This window comes from Arachis ipaensis, chromosome B07 (assembly GCF_000816755.2).
Source record: "Arachis ipaensis cultivar K30076 chromosome B07, Araip1.1, whole genome shotgun sequence".
NCBI lineage: Eukaryota > Viridiplantae > Streptophyta > Magnoliopsida > Fabales > Fabaceae > Arachis > Arachis ipaensis.
Window position 1 is genome coordinate 95639902 of NC_029791.2, and position 22523 is coordinate 95662424.

At 36.2% G+C, this 22523-nt stretch overlaps 2 protein-coding genes and 2 pseudogenes across 2 annotated transcripts; 2 read left to right on the plus strand and 2 right to left on the minus strand.

Annotated features, from left to right (window-relative positions):
- LOC107607451 lies at positions 16731-18870 on the plus strand (annotated as a pseudogene).
- Positions 17977-19040, plus strand: LOC107609584 (annotated as a pseudogene).
- On the minus strand, positions 19031-20428 carry LOC107607452 (3-ketoacyl-CoA synthase 4-like). The gene is made up of 2 exons (XM_016309407.1): positions 20367-20428; positions 19031-19952 (listed from the first exon to the last, which is right to left on the minus strand). The coding sequence occupies exons 1-2, from the start codon at positions 20426-20428 to the stop codon at positions 19031-19033; spliced, it is 984 nt and encodes a 327-aa protein (XP_016164893.1).
- On the minus strand, positions 20245-21852 carry LOC107609582 (cysteine protease XCP2). The gene is made up of 4 exons (XM_016311584.2): positions 21316-21852; positions 20973-21208; positions 20759-20899; positions 20245-20654 (listed from the first exon to the last, which is right to left on the minus strand). The coding sequence occupies exons 1-4, from the start codon at positions 21782-21784 to the stop codon at positions 20439-20441; spliced, it is 1062 nt and encodes a 353-aa protein (XP_016167070.1). The 5' UTR covers positions 21785-21852; the 3' UTR covers positions 20245-20438.

Here is a 22523-nt window from a genome sequence, read left to right on the forward strand (position 1 = left end):
TCAGAATAATCAGCACAACTAACTTCTCTCAATTACATTTCATTCAATAATTAACTCATCATATTTCAATTTAATAAGTAAAATTAAATAAATCACCATTTACAGCTACATTTCAACCAATTCCAACCTATCACAAATCCATTTTATAGCCATTCCAATATATTAAATTTCTAATTCAATATCAAACAATTCAAAGTAATTCATTCAGGATCAGAATCTCAGTCAATTCATCACCAAAATCAATAATTCGAAATACAATTCATAACCACATCTAATTTCAATTACAATTCAGCATAATCACAACCACATTCAATTCTAATAATAAATCAGAATAATCACTCCAACTAACTATTCTCAAACATACTTTAAATAATTCACGTCAATTAATCAACCCTTAAACATTATTAACTATTTGCAATTATCCGAATAACTTTATAGGCATTCTAAAAGTAAAAACGTTTTAACTTTAAAAATAAATCCCCTACCTCGACTAGCCGAAATTCGATAATCAAACGCAACAGAGCCTTCTTTTATTTTTAATTCGCAGTGGCAACAACAACCTTGAACCGAACTAACAGTAGCGGCATCTCTGATCACTTCCCAGTAGCAGCAGTGACATGAACTAATCGATTCAGAACCAGAATAGTACTATTGACAAGCACCAACGACCTCGATGGCAGCTGTGGCGGTGTAGAGTAACTTAAAGTGACAATTTTGTTTAATACAAACAGTCTCAACGACAGGCTTCACAATAGAGACAAATTGGGCGACAAGGAAGAATCAAAAACGGGGTGAAGCTTACCAAAATAGTAGTGGTTCTAATGGTGGTTTCCTAGGCAGCTCGAATGTTGGTTCCCGGTGGCAGAAGGCTCTGGCAACTTGCAGAATTCAGAGGCAGAGGCAGAACAGGAGATAAAGATGAGTAGTGACATGAATAAATTGCTTCAGAATCAGAATAGTATCCTCAGCAAGCTCCAACAACCTTCCTGGCGACAGCTACGGCGGCGCAGTGGTTCGGCGACGGCGCTACAGCCCTTGTCGAGATTTGACGTCATCATCGGTGATGCCTCTCAGTACCATCGCGTTCTATTCAGCGACGGCCAAGCCTCCTTCCCAGCGACGGCATTCGGGCTCCCTTCCTCAATGGCGGCTCTGATGGCAATAGCAAGGCAGAGCAACGGCGGTAAACCCTAGTGGCAGCAGCAATGGTCAGCGGCGCTCCTTGGACGACTACGCGTGCAATGGGTCCAACGGCGGTGGTGACAGTCGAGACGACGGCGACCATAGCGGATCAACGACCCCTCGGGAGCTCCGCCTCTTTCTCGCGCGATGACGGCAACGGCGCAGGCAAGAGGCGACGGTGGCGGCGAGCTGGACAGCGCAGAGTGCGGCAGTCCGGTGGTCACATCACGGCGGTAGCGGAGCAGCATCTCTTCCCTCTCTCTTTTCTCTGCTCTCCGTACTCTCCCTCTCTCTGTTTCTTTCTCAGTTGTGTGTGTGATGTTTACGTTTAGGAAAGGAAAGGGGGTGGGGGTGCGGCTGAGTGTGGTGAGGGAGTGAGGGTTAGGGTTTCTCAATTTAGGAATTTAGGGTTTCTGAGTTTGATTTGGGAATTAGGGTTAGAAATTAGGATTTTATAAAAGAATAATGGATAGCTATGAATAGATATTTTGATAAAATTGAAGGGTAGAGTAATTTTGAAATCAAATATACTCTATTAAAAATATTTAGGAACATTATTTATCAACATATTTCTAGACTCAATCAATTATTTCTAATTTAAAATATAAAATGAACATATTAATCACATGTTTATAAAATATAACTTAAACTCAATATTAATTATTCAAATTAAATGATATAACTTTTTATCAAAACTCTAATTTCAATTTGTGTTGAATAACTAATTATAATAAAAATTGTACTTGAACATTGATTAACTTAAACTTAAAGTATTTATAAAAATCAAACTAATCATTTCTAATAAATTAATCTCTAAGAGTACAAATTAATAAAATAGAACATAATTCATTAAAAATTACTTAAATTGAACAGTACAATTCTTTCTTATTTTTCAATTACTAAAATTATAATTTCAATGATACCAAATATCTAATAAAGTTTATATAAAAATTATAATTAATTTAAAATTCAATTATCATGAAACTCTATTTAATTACCTTTAGTAAAATAATTTTCTTAAAATATAATTATCAACAAATAAAATAAATCACAAATAACTAATTATTTGATTTTCAAAAACTGGGGTTGTTACAAAGAGCATCTCAGCCCAGTCACTCACCCTGGAGGCTCATGTGTGGGCACAGATTGTGTCCCACTATGTCTTTTTGAGCACTCACGAGTCGACCTTCACAGCAGACATGGCTGTTCTTATCTGGTGCATCCTGACAGAGCAACCCCTCAACCTACCCCAACACATCCGGCAAATAATGGGACATGTACAGATTGCGGGTAACCTGCCTTTCCCCGCCTTGGTCTCAGATTTAGTCTCTGCAGCAGGTGTGTCCTCTCGGGCAGGAGACACGAAGGTCATGATCCCTAGGGCCGACCAGTATATCCTGAATGGGAAGTACATCAGGCCACCAGTTCCCTCTGCGAGCCGGCCTGTAGGTCCATCTTTGGACACCCCTCCTTCTTCTACTCCACCATCGTCCACACCACAAGCACCATCCCTCCATCAGATGTTCCTTCAAATCCTCGAGAGGTTCGACCGGCAAGACTGGTGGATGGAGCAAATAGAGCGCCATAACAAGCGCAGATACAACTATCTGAAGGAACTCAAAGCTGGTACTCACCCACCTCCAGAACAGAAGGACACCCCAGACTACCCTTCATCCAGTAGCACAGGAAGCCCAGGCGAACCAGACATTGGAGGCGATGCTTCCAGCCATCCCTTACTCTTTACTGATGGCACGGAGGACCGTGCCAAACCTTAAGTGTGGGGAGGTCAGTCATTGACTTCCGGAGGTAACTTCTCTCTCTTAACACCAACATTTGACTTTTTCTTTTGTTAGATAGGATAGATTGCATAATAATAATTGTTTGCATGTATGTTTTGCTTGGTTAAAGTAATGAGTTTCTTTTCAAGACCCCTTTTATGGTATTTCACTAATTTAAGTTACAATTTTTTGTTAAACTTGTTTGAGGATTGTAAATTGGAACATAGGTTATAGCTAAGAACACACAACCTGTGAGATTTGAGCTTAATTACATGGTTACATTATTTAACCATAATATTTTATTCTTGTATGTTTTCTTCTCTATGATTGTAATCTTTACTTTGTTCCATTCTATATGTCCACTGTTTAGTATATTTACATGCATACATATGATTGAGGCCATTATTTGTCATTAGCTCACTTATCCCAAATAGCCTACCATTCCATTTATCCTTGTTTGCCACTTTGAGCCTTTTAATCTCCTTTGTTCTATATTTTACCACACCACTAGCCTTAAAGCGGAAAAATAATTAATTACCCCAAGTGAATCTTTGGTCAGCATAAGTTAGAGATTGTGTATCAATTAAATGTGAGGAACTGTGGGAACTTGGGTTAATGGGAATGTGTTATGTTTCTAATTTATTTGAATATTGGGAATTTGGGTACCTACTCATGTGAGACCAGAAAAACCAGATGCATTGATATGTTATTTTTGCTTTCAAGTTCAAAAAAAAAAAACTAAAAAACTATTCAAATAAATAAATAAATAATAATAAAAGATCAATGCATATGTGATAAACTTAAAGAAAAATTTGGTACATGAGTATGTGATGAAAAAGTGGGAATTACGGGTAGCTAGGCATGGTTTTAGAATTACATAGAGTGTGTGCGTGTTAGCTGAGAGCTTAGGTTAGTCAAAGATTTATATTATAGCTCACTTGGCCATACATATATCCTCACCCATACCTTAGCCCCATTACAACCTTGAAAAGACCTCATGATATTTGCATTGGTATACTAAATGTTTGTTGATTGGTTAAATGAAGAACAAAGTTTTAGAAAGCATGACTAGAGAAGAGTAGAGTGATTAACCCTAGACACTTGAGCGATTAGAGTGCACATACACTACCAGTGAGGGTTCAATGCTTTCATGAGCTGTCTTCTCACAAGTTTACTTGCCTTTTATTGTATGATTTGAATTAGTGGAATCTGATTTATGTTTGTCTTGAAGAGCTTATTTACTTCTAACCAAGTGGACAGAATCATTTTAGCATATAGTTGCATTCATAGGTTGCATCTCATGAGTCTTACTTTCCCCATCCATTATTTATATTTTCTTGAGCTTAGAATGAGGACATGCTAATGTTTAAGTGTGGGGAGATTGATAAACTACTATTTTATGGTTTATCTTGTGCTCAATTGAGTGGTTTTATCAAGCCTTTGCACACTTATTCACACAATTTGCATGATATTACAATTCCTTCCCAGTTTTGTTCTATAATTGAAAACTTTCTTCCTAAACCTTTAAATTGTGTATTTTTAATTCTCCTTTATACCATTCGATGCCGTGATCTGTGTGTTAAGTGTTTTCAGGTTTTATAGGGTAGGAATGGCTTAGAGGATGGAAAGGAAGCTTGCATAAATGGAAGAAGCACAAGAAATAAAGGAGACAACCAGCGAGGAGCGACGCGCACGCCTGGCTCACGCGTGCGTGTGAATCGGAGTCTACACGGCGATGCGTGCGCGTGCCTAACGCGTACGCGTGACACGCGAAGATGACAAGCGACGCGTACGCGTGACTGACGCATACGCGTGACATGCGCTAACTGCAGAAATCGCAGAAAATGCTGGGGGCAATTTTGGGCCGAGTTTGGACACAGTTTTCGGCCTAGAAACAGAGACAAGAGCCAGGGGACAAGCAGAGACTCAACACATATTCTCATTTGCATAGTTTTTAGTTTTAGATTGAAATCTTAGAGAGAAATCACTCTGCCTCTAGGTTTTCTTCACATTCATAGATTTTTAGTTTTTATGCTTTTGATGCTTTTGCTTTGGATATTGAGAAGAGTCACTACCACAGTTGAAGTTTTACTATTCTAGTGTATTTTCTATTGCTTTACTCTTTTTATTGCCCGTTAACCCTGTCAGATTATTATGTTATGATTTTGGGATTTATTAATACAGAGAACTACTTTTACCTTTAATTAATTTTCAGTTGTTATTTTATTTAATTTAATATATCTTCTTCTTATTCCTTTATGAAAATTACATTCATGTCAATAGAGTAGACTCCTAACTTGGCCTCGGGGTTGATTAAAAGGAGACCCTTGAGTTGGAATGCTCAAGTGATTAGTTAAATTGGAAGTTGTTGGCTAATTCTCTATTTACTAACGCTAATCCTTCCATAAGGAGAGGATTAGGACTTGCAAATAAGAGTTAGCTCAATCACTTGACTTTCCTTTATATAGTAAGGGTTAACTAAGTGAAAACAACAACCTCTTGATACTATACTTGGGAGAATCCGACAAGGATAGAATTTCTAATTAATCATTCCCCCGGTCAAGGCTTTTTATTCTGGTTATATAAAATCTCTTTTAATTTTCATTGCTTTAAATTACAATCATTTATTTTTCTGTTCTCCAACTCTTAAAATTTCTTGGAAAACTTCTGATTAATAAAATAGCACCCTTTTGTCAACTTATTGGGAGACGACCTGGGATTCCTACTCCCAGTATTTTTATTCTAATTTTGTGACAACCCTTCTAAATTGATAAGCGAATTTTTGTCGGTTAAGAACTGTACTTGCAACGCTGTTCTTACTATATTTTCTTAATTGGCTAATTTCCGTCCGCATCAATTTTTGGCGCCATTGCCGGGGAGTTGCAATAGCGTGCTAAATTATTAGTTGGTGTACATATTTTTAATTTTTGCATATTTTATTTTAATATCATGAGCTGTAAGTTTCTTTCATTGAATGACGCATTCACTGCCTGACCCAAGCTTAGCTGCGTTTGTCCTGAAATTGAAAGAACTATTTCACGTATTAGGCGAGCTCGGCGTAGGTTAGCCTCTGAAGGTGGTGAAGTGGTTACTACCAATTCACTAGTCTCTTCTGAAGGCGAATCTGAAGCGCCATCTGAGGAAGAAACAAGCTCCTCTTCTACTGATACTGTTGATTTACGTGCAGGTAATATGGCAGAGCCCAGAAGGATTACTCTCCAGGAAGAAGGAGCTCCAGACTTTACACTACAACCGTATCTAGCGCGTCACCCAAATCTGGCTCCAGATTTTGAACTGAAGACTGCGCTAATCAACCTAATACCTAAGTTTCATGGCTTACCTGCTCAGGAGCCTATCAAGCACCTCAGGGATTTTTAGACAGCCTGGTCAACTGCTAGGCATCATGGTGCAGATGAAACTACAATTTTGCTGCATGCCTTCCTGTTTTCTCTTGAGGGAAAGGCAAGGGAGTGGTTTTACACTAAACCTGAAGCAGTCGTTACCAACTGGGATCTGCTCAGAAGGGAGTTCCTGGAAAAATACTTTCCAGCTGAAGTTACAGATAGACTGAGGAAGGAGATTTCCTGCATTATCCAAGGCGAGTCAGAGACCCTTTACGAATATTGGGAATGCTTCAGGAATCTCCTAGACTCGTGCCCCCACCATAAGATTGACTAGATGGTGTTGATCAGCTACTTTACACAAGGCTTGAAGCCTCAGGATAAGACTACATTAGATGCTGCAAGTAATGACTCTATGAAGAAGTACAAGACGGCGACAGAAGCATGGCAACTGATCACCGATCTAGCGGAATCTACCCGAAATGTCAGGCACAGGAACTACCATCCCAAGGCTATTGCGGAGATTTCCTCTAGCAGTGAGACTGCTGCTCTCACTCAGACTCCAGGAGAGATGACCAACTTACTGAGGCAGCTACAGCTGAATCACCAACAACCTCAGCCTCCCCCATCACAACACAGTCAACAGTTGGTTTCATAAAGAGTATGCGGAATATGTGCTGATTATACTCATTACACTGATGAGTGTCCGCGGCTCCAACAAGAAGACAACACCTTGGCAGCTACTCATAACTTCTATGACTGCCCGAATCAAGGATACTATCAACAAGGTGGCAATTATAACCAAGGTGGGAACCATAACCAAGGTTGGCAAGACAACTCCAACCAGGGATGGAGGGATAATTCCAACCAAGGATGGAAGGACAACTATAACAGAGGAGGCAGAGACAACCAGGGAAATCAGAAGTGGAATAATAATAACAATCAGCAAAATTGGTATCAGTAGAATCCCCCTCTTCTTCTAATGATGAGATGCTTCGCACTATGACGCAAGGACACCAAGACATTCAGAATACACTTACCTCTACCATGCTTCTATTCCTTTACTCTTTTTATTGCCCATTAACCCTGTTCAGATTAGTATGTTATGATTTTGGGATTTATTAATACAGAGAACTACTTTTACCTTTAATTAATTTTCAGTTGTTATTTTATTTAATTTATTATGTCTTCTTCTTATTCCTTTATGAAAATTACATTCATGTCAATAGAGTAGACTCCCAACTTGGCCTGGGGATTGATTAAAAGGAGACCCTTGAGTTGGAATGCTCAAGTGATTAGTTAAATTGGAAGTTGTTGGCTAATTCTCTATTTACTAACGCTAATCCTTCCATAAGGAGAGGATTAGGACTTGCGAATAAGAGTTAGCTCAATCACTTGACTTTCCTTTATTTAGTAAGGGTTAACTAAGTGAAAACAACAACCTCTTGATACTACACTTGGGAGAATCCGACAAGGATAGAACTTCTAATTAATCATTCCTCCGGTCAAGGCTTTTTATTCTGGTTATATAAAATCTCTTTTAATTTTCATTGCTTTAAATTACAATCATTTATTTTTCTGTTCTCCAACTCTTAAAATTTCTCGGAAAACTCCTGATTAATAAAATAGCACCCTTTTGTCAACTCGTTGGGAGACGACCAGGGATTCCTACTCCCAGTATTTTTATTCTAATTTTGTGACAACCCTTCTAAATTGATAAGCGGATTTTCATCGGTTAAGAACTATACTTGCAACGCTATTCTTACTATAATTTCTTAATTGGCTAATTTTCACCCGCATCACCATGTCTACTCCTTTCTTTTTCATCGCTGCCATTCTCAGCCTCTCCCAGCACTGTTCTTAGGTTCATTTTAGTATCTCTCTTCTCACCATTTGTCCTCAGCATCAGAGTGTCGTCGTTCTCTCTGCCATCATCGTGCACCGCATCATTCCGTCACCGTTCAGTGTTGTCGTTCTCATTGCTCAGCACCGTCGTCCTCAGCAGACAGCGATGGCGTGGGTCTCAGAGAGCCAGCATCGCCGTCAGTGTCGTGGTGCTCCGTCTCCCCCTTCATCGCTACACTTCCAGAGTTCCAATGGAGCCTTAGCCTCAAGTATGAATTTGTTTCATTTAGCTCATTTTTTATCCCTTTATATTCTGATGTATGAATCTATTTCGTTGAAGTCATTCAATTGTTTTTTTTTTGTTCTACTTATTTTTTGTTAAGGTTTTTTGTATGAATTTATTTCATTCATTTCATTCAATTAGTGGTTTTGTTCTGTGTATTTGGTTGTTTAAAATTTTTAAGTTCTTTTTATGAGGGTTAAAAAATTTTGGTATTTGTTTTTATGATTCTGATTTCAATTCTGGGTTTATGTTTCTGTTCATGATGTTCTATTTTTTATTTGCTATTGCTGTTTGATTTCTGTTCATGATTTCAATTTCTGGGTTGATGTTTCTATTGAAATTTGGTATTTATTTTTATGATTCTGATTTCAATTTCTAGGTTTATGCTTCTGTTCATGGTTCTTGATGAGCGGATATTTTATACGCTTTTTGGCATCACTTTCATATAGTTTTTAGTGTGTTTTATTTAGTTTTTATTAAATTTTTATTGGTTTTAGTGTTAAATTCATATTTTTGGATTATACTATGAGTTTTTGTGTTTTGTAAAATTTTAGATATTTTCTGGCTGAAATTGAGGAGCTGGAGCAGAAGTCTGATTCAGAGACAGAGAAAGCACTACAGATGCTGTCCGGATCTTACCTGCCTAAATTCAGAAGAGCTTTTCTGGAGCTACAGAAGTCCAAATGGAGCATTCTCAACGGCTATGGAAATATTACTTTCAGAGCTTTCCAGCAATGTATAATAGTCTATACTTTGCTTCGGATTAGAAGGCCCAAAACTAGCGTTCAACGCCAGCCATCTGACTAGTTCTGGCGTCCAGTGCCAGAAAGGGATTCCAAGCTGGAGTCCAACGCCCAAAAAGATGCCAGGACTGGAGTTTAACGCCCAAGAAAGCCTAAGCACTTGGATTTCATCAAATCTCAGCCCAAACACTCACAAAGTGGGCCCCAGAAGTGGATTTTAGCACTAGATGGACTGTTTTACCCTTACTAGTCACTAGTTTAGAATTTAAAGTAGAAGATTACTCTTTGTTACGGATCTTCAGCCCTATTTTCATTTTCACCATTGTATTTTACTTTCAGTATGAGTTTCTAAACCTCCTAGGTTGAGGGGAGGAGCCCTACTGAGTCCTATGAATTAATAAAAGTATTACTGTTTCTCTTCGATCCGTGTTTGATTAATTCTAAGATGTATATTCATTCTTCATCAATATGAATGCGTTGAACTTGCATAAGGTTATCACATTCTACATGGGTTCAGAGTGCGTCTTTCATCGGACAATGATGAACCACTAGCTTGAATATACGTCTCTCAGACGGCTAATCCACGACTTCGTAGGGGACTTCTCGAGAGATCAGTTCAGCCAATTTCTGGAGAGATTAGGGTTTCTATGGTAGAGGCTAGAATCCAAGGTGCAGCATTCTCTGATCCGGAAGATCTGACCTTGTCTGTGGTGTTTTGAGTAGGATCATTAAGGAGAATGAACTGCAGAAGCTTCACCCTCAATCAGAATGGATCCGCACTAAACCTGAGGTTCAGATCTGGAGGAGTATTGGCAGCTACTCAAACCAGTGTCAATCACATATAGTCTGCCATTAAAGAAATCACTCACAAGCAAAGGAAGCAGTAATACCAGAGTTAATTCAAAAAGACAAAGAAACTCCAATCCTTAACTATATTCCTATCGCTCTTTTCACAGTTTACACAACTTCTGAGTTCTAATTACTCTTCTTCTTTATTCCATTTAATTCCTTATTCCTTCTTAACATCTAAATATTTGATATAAATAGTGATTTATACAAAGTTAAACTAACTCCTTCAGATCTGCCTGACTAAGACCTGAAGGATAATCATAGATTGCTTCAAGTCACAATCCTCGTGGGATCGACCCTGACTCACTCAGGAATTACTTGGACGACCCAGTGTACTTGCTGGTATACTAGTACGAAGGTATGGGGATTCGTGCTACCCATTCTATTTTTTATTTGTTATTGCTGTTTGATTTCTGTTCATGATTTCAATTTCTGGGTTTATGTTTCTATTCAAATTTGGTATTTGTTTTTATGATTTTGATTACAATTTCTGGATTTATGTCTCTGTTCATGATGTTCTATTTTTTATTTGTTATTGTTGTTTGATTTCTGTTGATGGTTTTAATTTCTGGGTTTGTTTTTATGAATCTTTGTTCTATTTTTTATTTGTTGCTATTGTTTGATTTTTTTAGTGTGTTTGTAAATTCAGAATTAGTATTGTAATTCTGTTTGAAAATTCAATGGTCATTGGTTAGTTTTAATTATTTGATTATAAATTCTAACTAATTTGTGTTATTTTGCTAGTTAATTAACTTAAGTCACCATAAATTATAGGTAGAGAAGAATAGTCAAAGATACACAATGGATGAAAATATGCATAATGTTAGTAATCATGTGGATGAAGATGCAACTTCTGATGCGGTGGATATGGATCAATATCGTATAAACTCTTGGGAAGATATTGATAAGATCGATTTTTCATATCTATCTATAGAAAATATTTATCAATTGCATTTTGCTTATCTTGGCTTGGCATTCAAATTTTATAATTCATATGCCAAGATAAGGGGCTTCGTGTGTGAAAGAGTAGGAGTAGAATAGTTGATGGAAAAGTTAGAGAAAAAGCATATATTTGTTCTTGTGAATGCTATAGATTAGAACAGAAGTATTGAGATAGAGATCACAAGGAAACCTAAGCATTGCAGCTACTATCGTAAGGGAGGTCATAACATAACCACATGTTCCATGAGAAAAATGGATGAAAAGACTCCCCAATTTGATAGTGACGCTGAGGAGAATGTTGAGGGCGAAGACTATTGCTTTGTAGATGCTGAAAGTGATGAGTATGATCACACTGAATGATTTGATGATGAAGATGTAAGTACAATAAATTTGTTGAGTATATGTTGTGAATAATAATATTGTATGGTAGCTCATTAGACTTTCTATCTGTAATTTTGATCCAGGAATATCTAGATTCCTCAAGGTGTTACGAAGAGAATCGTGGCGAGACTGAGTCCTCAATGGATTTCGATTATGATGGTAAAAAATGTCTTAAAATTTATTTTTTATTTTTTATTATACTTATTTTAATCTTTTTAAATTTAAAAATATGTTGCTTAAATTTTAGAGATAAATGATGATGATGATGAGGCAGAGTTGTGAACCATTCGTTGCATCAATCAAAGAAGACTTTAAATTCCTTTGTTTTTTTATTTTGGAATATGTTTACATCACTTTGAATCTTAAAAATTTTAGAACATGGTGAATGATTTATTCAGTTTTTAGTGAATGCACTTACCTTTGGATGATTGTTGCTAGACTACATAAAATGAATAATATATGGTTGATTGTGCTACTATTTTATGTCTTGATTGACATTCTATAGTTCTTTATGTCTTGTACTTGGGTACCATTCAGAGTTAAATATTTTCATCTAGTAAATGAACTATTTTTATTTTCAGCATCGATCATGGAAGATGAAGTCAAAAACTAGAACTACAGATGATTATGAAATATTTTGTGACGTTGTGTCACATATTAATAAACAAAGCCACCTTGTGGGGATAGTGGCATTAACTGTAGTACTTCAGGTTGGTCTTTATTGAACTCTTAGTTGAGCATTTAGTCTTTATTCATGAAATATTCTAGCTTGATTAAGCTTCGGGTGCACATGTGAAAAATCTAGCCTCTCTACGCCTTAAAGCATCTTGAATCAAGCATAGGAAAAAATAAACTTATATAGAAATACTTGTGGCAGCAATTTGCATGTAGAATTTAACACCAATAACAAAACAAAAAGGTATTAACTGAAACTATTAGGTCTGGAATCCTCAATCCATATTTATTGTTAAACAACTCGATGAAACAGGCAAAAGTACTAGTATCAAATAACCTCAATTGCAACTAACAAATCTGAAAACTAGTAGAAAATAACATAAACTACAACAAGAAATTAACTGTCTCAACTTAACATTCTTAAAACCAAATACTGCAAACTAGGGTATACAAATAACAAATAATTTATGGTTGATTGAGTTCATTGAGTTGAAACCAATGCTCACTAGCGTTGTCCATAATGGTCTTTCTCAATTCATTGGAGGGTCCCAAAACCAAGTCTATGGTTGTTGTGATTAGTAACAGATTTTCATAAATCTAAAAGCAACAAAAAAAAAAGAGAAAAACCAAATCCAAAATCAAGAGGTCATTAGAGGGCCCAACAGCGAGCAGAAAATAACAAGGTCTTACAAAATTTTTAAAATACATAAGAAATAAAATGATTGACATTGTCACCTTTGGTGGTAACTTAGGATTGAACGAATATTTCATATGCAACCAACTTAGTACCCATAAGGCAGAATCTTCCTTGCGTGTTAGAGGAGCTTGCACATCGTGAACTACTTCAATTGTTTGGGAAGACCAACCACCAGAGAAGTCACCATGTTCAAAAGGACAAGTTTCAAAGTGTGCTGAAGAAATAAGTGTTCTTTAATAATTTGTACAATTTGTAAAGTGTTCTTTAATAACTTGTACTTCTTTAATTAATTTATTAGTGAAGGTTTGAAATTAGGAACCAACCAACTAAACAGTAGTGGTGTAAAAAGTAGTAGAGAAACCAAAACAGGAATAAAGAACTAAATCAACTAAAAATTATTCCAGGCAATTAAAATGCTAAAAAGAAAGAATCTTGACTTTGGCACAAACAACTTGTTTTCAAGAATTAAAGCGATTCCAATGCTAAGCTTCTTGTTCATGTCGGGGTTAAGACCACTAATTGGACACCAATTCACCATAAGCTGCAAGCTGCTCATTCCCACCAAAAGCTATGGGTACTGACCCTTTTAGTACAATCAACACATACTGCACATCAAGAACAGGATGAAGTTTAAAGGCTTTAAGACAATGTGAATAGCGCAGAACAAGAAATCAGTATACCAAAAACAAATAAATGTTGAAAATGAAAAAAATGAATACTTCTAACTTGAAAAGTAACTCCATAAACACCATTGATCCAACATCTAGCTGAAACGTACTTCAAGACATGTGTTAACAAGAACAAAGATGATTCAAAATGCTCAGCAGCAATAAAAATCTTATGCAAACATCATTAATTGGCACATGAATTCATAAATAAGGGAGCTAAGATATAACTAAAGCTTTAGCAAATATTCATCTACAGAATATTAAAAAAGAGAGAAAAAAGTAAAAAAAAAAGAAAAGAAAAGAAAGAAGACAAAAAACAATTTATCATGTATTTTCATGAATTGCTTCAGTTTAAAAATCTAATACAAATTAACAAAATATAGCTAATATTGGACAATAGATTATGATATACAAAAGTAAATATCTATATATTCACTCATCTTCAACATTTCTAAATCAAGATATAAAGATCTCACAATAAAAAGCATCCAGAAAATCCAACCCTTTGAAATTTAAATAACAGAAAACTCAGTATTATGATTAATCTAAATAACAGAAGCATATGATGAAACTTTGGATGATAAGAAAAGAAAAATTTTAAATAAATAAGTTTACAACTTCAATTGAGTTAAAAAAGGGGCACAGTAGAAGATAGGTGCACAAGCCAAACCCTAAACCCCAATCCTTACACAAAGAGGAGTGCGGTGTAGCAGAACAAATTGAGGAACACCAGCACTACGAAGCTGGTGACAGATTAAATAAAATTCACAAAATCACACATTGAAACAAAACAATCATCATCATCAACATTTGTTAATTGTAAAATACACAAAATTGAAATTATCAAAGTATAAAACCTTGAAGATTAACTTGTCCCAATGAGAATTCTTGTGATAATGGCACCAAGGAGGATCCCGGTAGAATTAAAAAGGCACCGCGTCTGACACAAATTCAAGGGAATTTCGATGAAATCGAGAAATTGCGTTGAAACAGGAAGGTACCTAGTAAGGAAGACGGTAGAGGAAGAAGCGGCAGCAAATATAAGGTACCTGGTGAGGAAGAGGTCCTCACGAAGGGGAAGAAGCGACAACAAGCATCTGAAACGAGGGCTTGTTACTCAAATTTTATATGGGGCTAATTTTAAAATATCAAAGACTTATTATTTTTTTACTGTAATTTTTAATAATTTATTTATAAATTAAATATAAACCATTAGATCTATTATCAATCTAATCTAACGCTTCAAATTATGTGGTGCATCAAATAAGCTCAAAAGACTTGGGCTAATTTTAGACAAACCCTTAATTATAAGCTTATTGTTTTATTTTTAATCACACTTGTTGAATTAGAAAATAGATCAAAGAAGCATCAAATTAGAATTTATGGACAAATTCAAGTTCAAATATGGATATCAACTTTTCGGTAACAAGTTTCTTCTTTATAAATAAGTGCATCATAAATAAGTTTCTTTATAAATAAGTTTCTTTATAAATTATTGTTAAAACTTTAAAGACCCGGTTTTCACCCAATATAGTTGTGGCCCGAAAATGTTTAGGTTTCATCGGGTTTAGGATCGGGTTATGGTCTAAAAAATAGACCCGGTGTATATTTAGAACTGGATCTGAGTCAGGACAAATCCGATTTCACCCGACCTATGAACATCCCTATCTAATTTAAGAGTCATAAGTAGCTATTAAATCCGGTAATTTTAAAAATAATTAATTATTTTATTTGTTTCTATAATTTTATCAAATTTTTAATTAGATTTTAGTTTAAAAATTATAACTAAACTCTTATATTAAATAAAAATTTGTAATTAAATCTTTTTCAGAAAAAAACACATTATGTGGTGCATCAAATAAGCTCAAAAGACTTGGGCTAATTTTAGACAAACCCTTAATTATAAGCTTATTGTTTTATTTTTAATCACACTTGTTGAATTAGAAAATAGATCAAAGAAGCATCAAATTAGAATTTATGGACAAATTCAAGTTCAAATATGGATATCAACTTTTTGGTAACAAGTTTCTTCTTTATAAATAAGTGCATCATAAATAAGTTTCTTTATAAATAAGTTTCTTTATAAATTATTGTTAAAACTTTAAAGACCCGGTTTTCACCCAATATAGTTGTGGCCCGAAAATGTTTAGGTTTCATCGGGTTTAGGATCGGGTTATGGTCTAAAAAATAGACCCGGTGTATATTTAGAACTGGATCTGAGTCAGGACAAATCCGATTTCACCCGACCTATGAACATCCCTATCTAATTTAAGAGTCATAAGTAGCTATTAAATCCGGTAATTTTAAAAATAATTAATTATTTTATTTGTTTCTATAATTTTATCAAATTTTTAATTAGATTTTAGTTTAAAAATTATAACTAAACTCTTATATTAAATAAAAATTTGTAATTAAATCTGTATCAGTTATTTAAAAAAAACACAATAAATCTTATATATTTGTTTTTAGTATCTTGTATAATTCATTCTAAATCAAATACAAAAATAAATATGTCAAAAAAAATTAACAAAAGAAATAGTTAGAAAGGATCTAAATAAAAGCTTTTATCTAATAGAGTGATTCAGTTACAAATATTTAACTTATAATGATCTAGCTAAAAATTTGTGAAACTATAAAGATAAATTGAATAATTAAATCTTTTAATGGTCAAATATTATACTATGTTAGTGAATTTAATGGTCATATATGCTTTTGTAAACTAATTTTTCTAAGTCATGGTTGTAAATCTCAATGTCAAATATTATAGGTGCATAATGCATAAAACTTAGCCCATATAAAAGGAAATAATTTAAAATATTTTATTTTATATTTGTTAATTATTTTAAAATAAATATATAATATTAAATATAATAAATATATAATTTTAAATGTTATATATATATAATTAAGATGTGAATTCATTAATTGCTGAATAGTAAATAAAATAAATTCTGCACTAATTTTAGCTAAATCCTTTTTGTTATCAAATATTTCCATTTTAAATTATTGTCTCTCTAGCATTATTCTAAATACTATTGTCACTCAAGTAGATACAAAAATGGTGATTGTTACGGTACGATGATAAATTCATACGTACCGATACGTTTAAAATGTGGACAAATAACAATAAGACAAGTAAAATTTATTTTCCACGTCAGCATTTAATTTTTTCTTTTTTAAATATATAATATATCACCACTTTTATTAAAACACCCTTTTAATTAAATAAAAATAAAAAATAAATTTTATTTAATTTTAATGAAAAGACTTAAACATCCTTCCTTTATTTAATTAGACAAAAATACCCTTTGAATACCCCTATATTTTAACAGCTTCTCCCCTAAACCCTAGCTTCTCCACCACCGCCGCAAGGACTGCCGCTGTCCGTCGCTCTCAGGCACTACCATCGTCGTCTGGTCGTCCGTGCTTCTTCCTCCTTCAAGAATCGCAGCTTCTTCTTCCTCGACCTCGGCGCGTCAGTTCCTGGTATTCATATGCTCCATCGCGATCCTGCCGCCGTCCATCGGGCGCTCAGTCACCATCGTCTTCGTCTGGTCGTCGCAGATTCTTCCAACCCACCACCGTCTTCAGAGTTGTGTTCGTTGCCTGGTCTCTGTCTCCATCACAATTCTGCCCCCCTCTTCTCAGACTGCTCAGTAGAAAAACCCATCTCCATTCCAGTTTTCTTCCTTCGAGTTCAGAGAGAAGAAGCTCAACCAAGAACAAAACCTTAGACTTCAACGGTCAGTATGTACTCGAAGCCATGCATCATATCCCTCCAACTCCTTCCATGGCTGCTGCAAGAGAAGAATCTGAGAATGTTATGTTTGGTGCTTTGGATAATCTCTTTGCTAATACAAAGATTGAGCCTAAGGATATTGGTGTTCTTGTTGTGAATTGCAGTTTGTTTAACCCAACTCCTTCACTTTCTGCAATGATTGTGAACAAGTACAAGCTTAGGGGTAACATTAGAAGCTTCAATTTGGGTGGTATGGGTTGTAGTGCAGGAGTTATAGCCATTGATCTTGCTAAGGACATGCTTCAAGTTCATAGGAACACTTATGCTGTTGTTGTTAACACTGAGAACATTATTCAGAATTGGTACTTTGGGAACAAGAAATCTATGCTGATCCCAAATTGTTTGTTCCGTGTTGGTGGTTCTGCTGTTTTGTTGTCCAACAAAGGCTCTGTTAAGAGAAGAGCAAAGTACAAGCTTGTTCATGTTGTGAGGACTCATAAGGGTGCTGATGATAAAGCTTTCAGGTGTGTGTATCAAGAACACGATGATGATGGCAAAACTGGTGTTTCTCTCTCAAAGGATCTTATGGCTATTGCTGGTAGGGCTTTGAAGACTAACATCACAACTTTGGGGCCTCTTGTTCTTCCAATAAGTGAACAGCTTCTGTTCTTTGCTACTTTGGTTGAAGCTTCTGAATGCAAAGTGAAGCCCTTATATACCTGATTTCAAGCTTGCATTTGATCATTTCTGCATTCATGCTGATGGGAGAGCTGTGATTAATGAGCTTGAGAAGAATCTTCAGCTTCTGCCTATGCATGTTGAGGAAGAATGAGGAAGGGGAATAGGGTGTAAACCTTAGACTTCGACGGTCAGTATGTACTCGAAGCCATGCATCATATCCCTCCAACTCCTTCCATGGCTGCTGCAAGAGAAGAATCTGAGAATGTTATGTTTGGTGCTTTGGATAATCTCTTTGCTAATACAAAGATTAAGCCTAAGGATATTGGTGTTCTTGTTGTGAATTGCAGTTTGTTTAACCCAACTCCTTCACTTTCTGCAATGATTGTGAACAAGTACAAGCTTAGGGGTAACATTAGAAGCTTCAAGTTCATAGGAACACTTTCTTGCCAAGGACATGCTTCAAGTTCATAGGAACACTTATGCTGTTGTTGTTAGCACTGAGAACATTACTCAGAATTGGTACTTTGGGAACAAGAAATCTATGCTGATCCCAAATTGTTTGTTCCGTGTTGGTGGTTCTGCTGTTTTGTTGTCCAACAAAGGCTCTGTTAAGAGAAGAGCAAAGTACAAGCTTGTTCATGTTGTGAGGACTCATAAGGGTGCTGATGATAAAGCTTTCAGGTGTGTGTATCAAGAACAAGATGATGATGGCAAAACTGGTGTTTCTCTCTCAAAGGATCTTATGGCTATTGCTGGTGGGGCTTTGAAGACTAACATCACAACTTTGGGGCCTCTTGTTCTTCCAATAAGTGAACAGCTTCTGTTCTTTGCTACTTTGGTTGAAGCTTCTGAATGCAAAAGTGAAGCCTTATATACCTGATTTCAAGCTTGCATTTGATCATTTCTGCATTCATGCTGGTGGGAGAGCTGTGATTGATGAGCTTGAGAAGAATCTTCAGCTTCTGCCTATGCATGTTGAGGAAGAATGAGGAAGGGGAATAGGGTGTGGCAGATTGCATTTGGAAGTGGATTTAAGTGTAACAGGGCAGTGTGGCAGGCACTTAGGCATGTCAAGGCTTCACACAAGTCTCCTTGGGAAGATTGCATTCATAGGTATCCAGTGCAGGTTGTTACATAGCTTTAATTTCTGCTACTCTCTCTGGTACACATAGCATAAGCCAATAATCAATCCTATTCAAGGAGATAATAGATAATATCTCAGCTGTTCAATCATCAGCACCCTTATGAGTCCTCACAACATGAACAAGCTTGTACTTTGCTCTTCTCTTAACAGAGCCTTTGTTGGACAACAAAACAGTAGAACCACCAACGCGGAACAAACAATTTGGGATCAGCATAGATTTCTTGTTCCCAAAGTACCAATTCTGAGTAATGTTCTCAGTGTTAACAACAACAGCATAAGTGTTCCTATGAACTTGAAGCATGTCCTTAGCAAGATCAATGGCTATAACTCCTGCACTACAACCCATACCACCCAAATTGAAGCTTCTAATGTTACCCCTAAGCTTGTACTTGTTCACAATCATTGCAGAAAGTGAAGGAGTTGGGTTAAATAAACTGCAATTCACAACAAGAACACCAATATCCTTAGGCTTAATCTTTGTATTAGCAAAGAGATTATCCAAAGCACCAAACATAACATTCTCAGCTTCTTCTCTTGCAGCAGCCATGGAAGGAGTTGGAGGGATATGATGCATGGCTTCGAGTACATACTGACCGTCGAAGTCTAAGGTTTTGTTCTTGGTTGAGCTTCTGCTCTCTGAACTCGAAGGAAGAAAACTGGAATGGAGATGGGTTTTTCTACTGAGCAGTCTGAGAAGAGGGGGGCAGAATTGTGATGGAGACAGAGGCCAGGCAACGAACACAACTCTGAAGACGGTGGTGGGTTGGAAGAATCTGCGACGACCAGACGAAGACGATGGTGACTGAGCGCCCGACGGACGGCGGCAGGATCGCGATGGAGCAGATGAATACCAGGAACTGACGCGCCGAGGTCGAGGAAGAAGAAGCTGCGATTCTTGAAGGAGGAAGAAGCACGGATGACCAGATGACGATGGTAGTGCCTGAGAGCGACGGACGGCGGCAGTCCTTGCGGCGGTGGTGGAGAAGCTAGGGTTTAGGGAGAAGCTGTTAAGATAGGGATATTCAAAGGGTATTTTTGTCTAATTAAATAAAGGAAGGATGTTTAAGTCTTTTCATTAAAATTAAATAAAATTTATTTTTTATTTTTATTTAATTAAAAGGGTGTTTTAGTAAAAGTAGTGATATATTATATATTTAAAAAAAAATTAAATGCTAACGTGGAAAATAAATTCCATTTATCTTATTGTTATTTGTCCACATTTTAAACATATCGGTACGTATGAATTTATCATCGTACCGTAGCAATCACCAACAAAAATAAAGGATGCAATCATAATTACGATATGGAAATGGGGGAATGGATGTCCAATATTCAAGGATAATAATGGGAAAAGTATATGAAATCACTTAAGATTATTATGAGAAGTGGGTACATTGCTTAAAGGGAGAAGAACTGACATTGGACAGTGCAGAATAATGAAAGAGAGAACACAAAGAAGAGAATCAAAGTTGCAAGACATGGGAGTGTTATTATTTCTTCTTAGTGGGATAAGATGCCATCTTGTAGAGACCACAAATACCCTCAGGCTTTCCAATGTTTCTCCTCATCCTAATGTATCCTTTCTCCCCCCACTTTGGTCCCCATGAATTCTTGACTACGATATAATCCAACCCTTTTGATGTTCCGTATCCAACAGCAGCCACACCATGATCAAGTTCCGTTCCGCAGTGTCCATCGAACACACCCTTCACATACCAATCAAATTGCATTCACATTAGTTTCTTCTATAAGTTAAGAACCATAGTAATATGCTATTAAATAACTCAGCTAGTTTAATAATTGGACATACCCCACTATAGAACTGGAAATCTCTTCCTGAAGCTTCTATGGCAACACTGAGGGGCTGGTTTGCAAGTGCCTTCAGTAGGCTCTGTTCGTCGTTCTGCGGCACGTCGTGGTAGCCGGTGATGGTGACAACCTCAGATTCTTCCTGGCAGTTTGAGTATTATTTGAGTATCAATTATTTATTAATAAGTTAGTTAGTTGATTGGTTAGTTAGTTACCTTTCTCATGTCGCAAGTGCCTTCCTCCATGATGTAAGGATAGTCTTCCTCTTTGTGGAGACCACCATTTTGTACAATGAAGGAGAATGCATAGTCCATGAGACCACCATTGCAACCATTGTTATAAGTTGTGTCACAATCGATCAACTCTTGTTCAGACAAGGATGTCAAATTTCCTGTCACAATCTGGTTGATTCCTTCAACCGCGGCAACAGTGGAAAACGCCCAGCAGCTACCTGCAATTACATTCGAATGATTCATGATCACCATGTCAACATGAACATGCAATATATGAAATGCCATGCTTCAGCTTTAAGTTGAAGTACACACAACTAAACATTACCGCATGAGCCTTGATTCTTGACTTGGGTGACAGCACCTTTCTTTCTCCAATCCACTGACTTAGGCAAATCAACATCTCTGTATGCGAATTGTGAGGAGTCTCTTCTTGTTGCAGAGGAGTGATCAATCTTGAGACCAAGGTACTTGTTTCTGAATTCTTGGTGCGTCAAATCAGCAAACTCATTCAGCCCCAGCCAATAGTTGCTGAGAGCCTTGTTCCTCTCGTCAATGTGCTTCAGATTGTCCTTGAAAACCTCGAACCTAAGGAGCTTCTCCTCGATGGAGTCGTAGATCTTGCTGTGTTTCGACATCCATGACTCGAAGAGGTCAATGAGCTTGTCCATGGACCTCAAGTCCTCTGTTGAATACCCTACAATGGAGAAATCATTGCCATGTGCCAAAGGCACAAATATTAAGCATAAGGTGCAGGTCAGGATCAGTGTTTTTGACAAGGAACAATGTAAGGCCATGGCATGCAATTGAATTCAAGACAAGAGTGAAGTGAAGTGAAGGAATGGTGAAGAATGAAGAAAGGGAATGATGTATATATATATATATATGCATCGGGTGCAGTTGCTTTCAAGTAAAGTTTGTTGGGAATTGCTATATACCGATGATCGAGTTAGAAGAGTAGTAGTAGTAGTAGTAGTAGTAGTCTTTAAGGTAGGATTGGTACTTTCACTTAGCTTTACATCAAAGCATAAAATCACATGCCTTAATTATGTGGCCAATATAATCTAAGTTATTATAATGTATACGTTTCGGTGCAGTAGGAGAGCCTTCATATGTCACATATATATATGTATGAATATATATTAAATTCTGTTTACATTTTAAGTAATGTAGCAGAAATGAAGGATATTCAAATTAGTCTGAGAATGCTTTAGAGTATATAAGATTCTTGATTACAAGAGAACTTTCTATCACCATACTTTCTCATAAATAAAGGCATAAAAAAACCACTATATACTATTATACCGGGAGAGAGAGATAGTATAAAACTATAAAGTTGTATGGCCACTCATCTCTTACCAAATACAATACAATGAGAAATTTTAAGATGTTCCGAGAGTGACTTTGCTTTGATGAGTAAATTATTTTTCACATCAGCATTAAAAATATTAGTTAAAAAAAAGTAATTTCAATGATAATTTATTTGTTTGAGTGTCATTAAGTTGTTAAAAAAATATATTTTTTATATTTTTTATT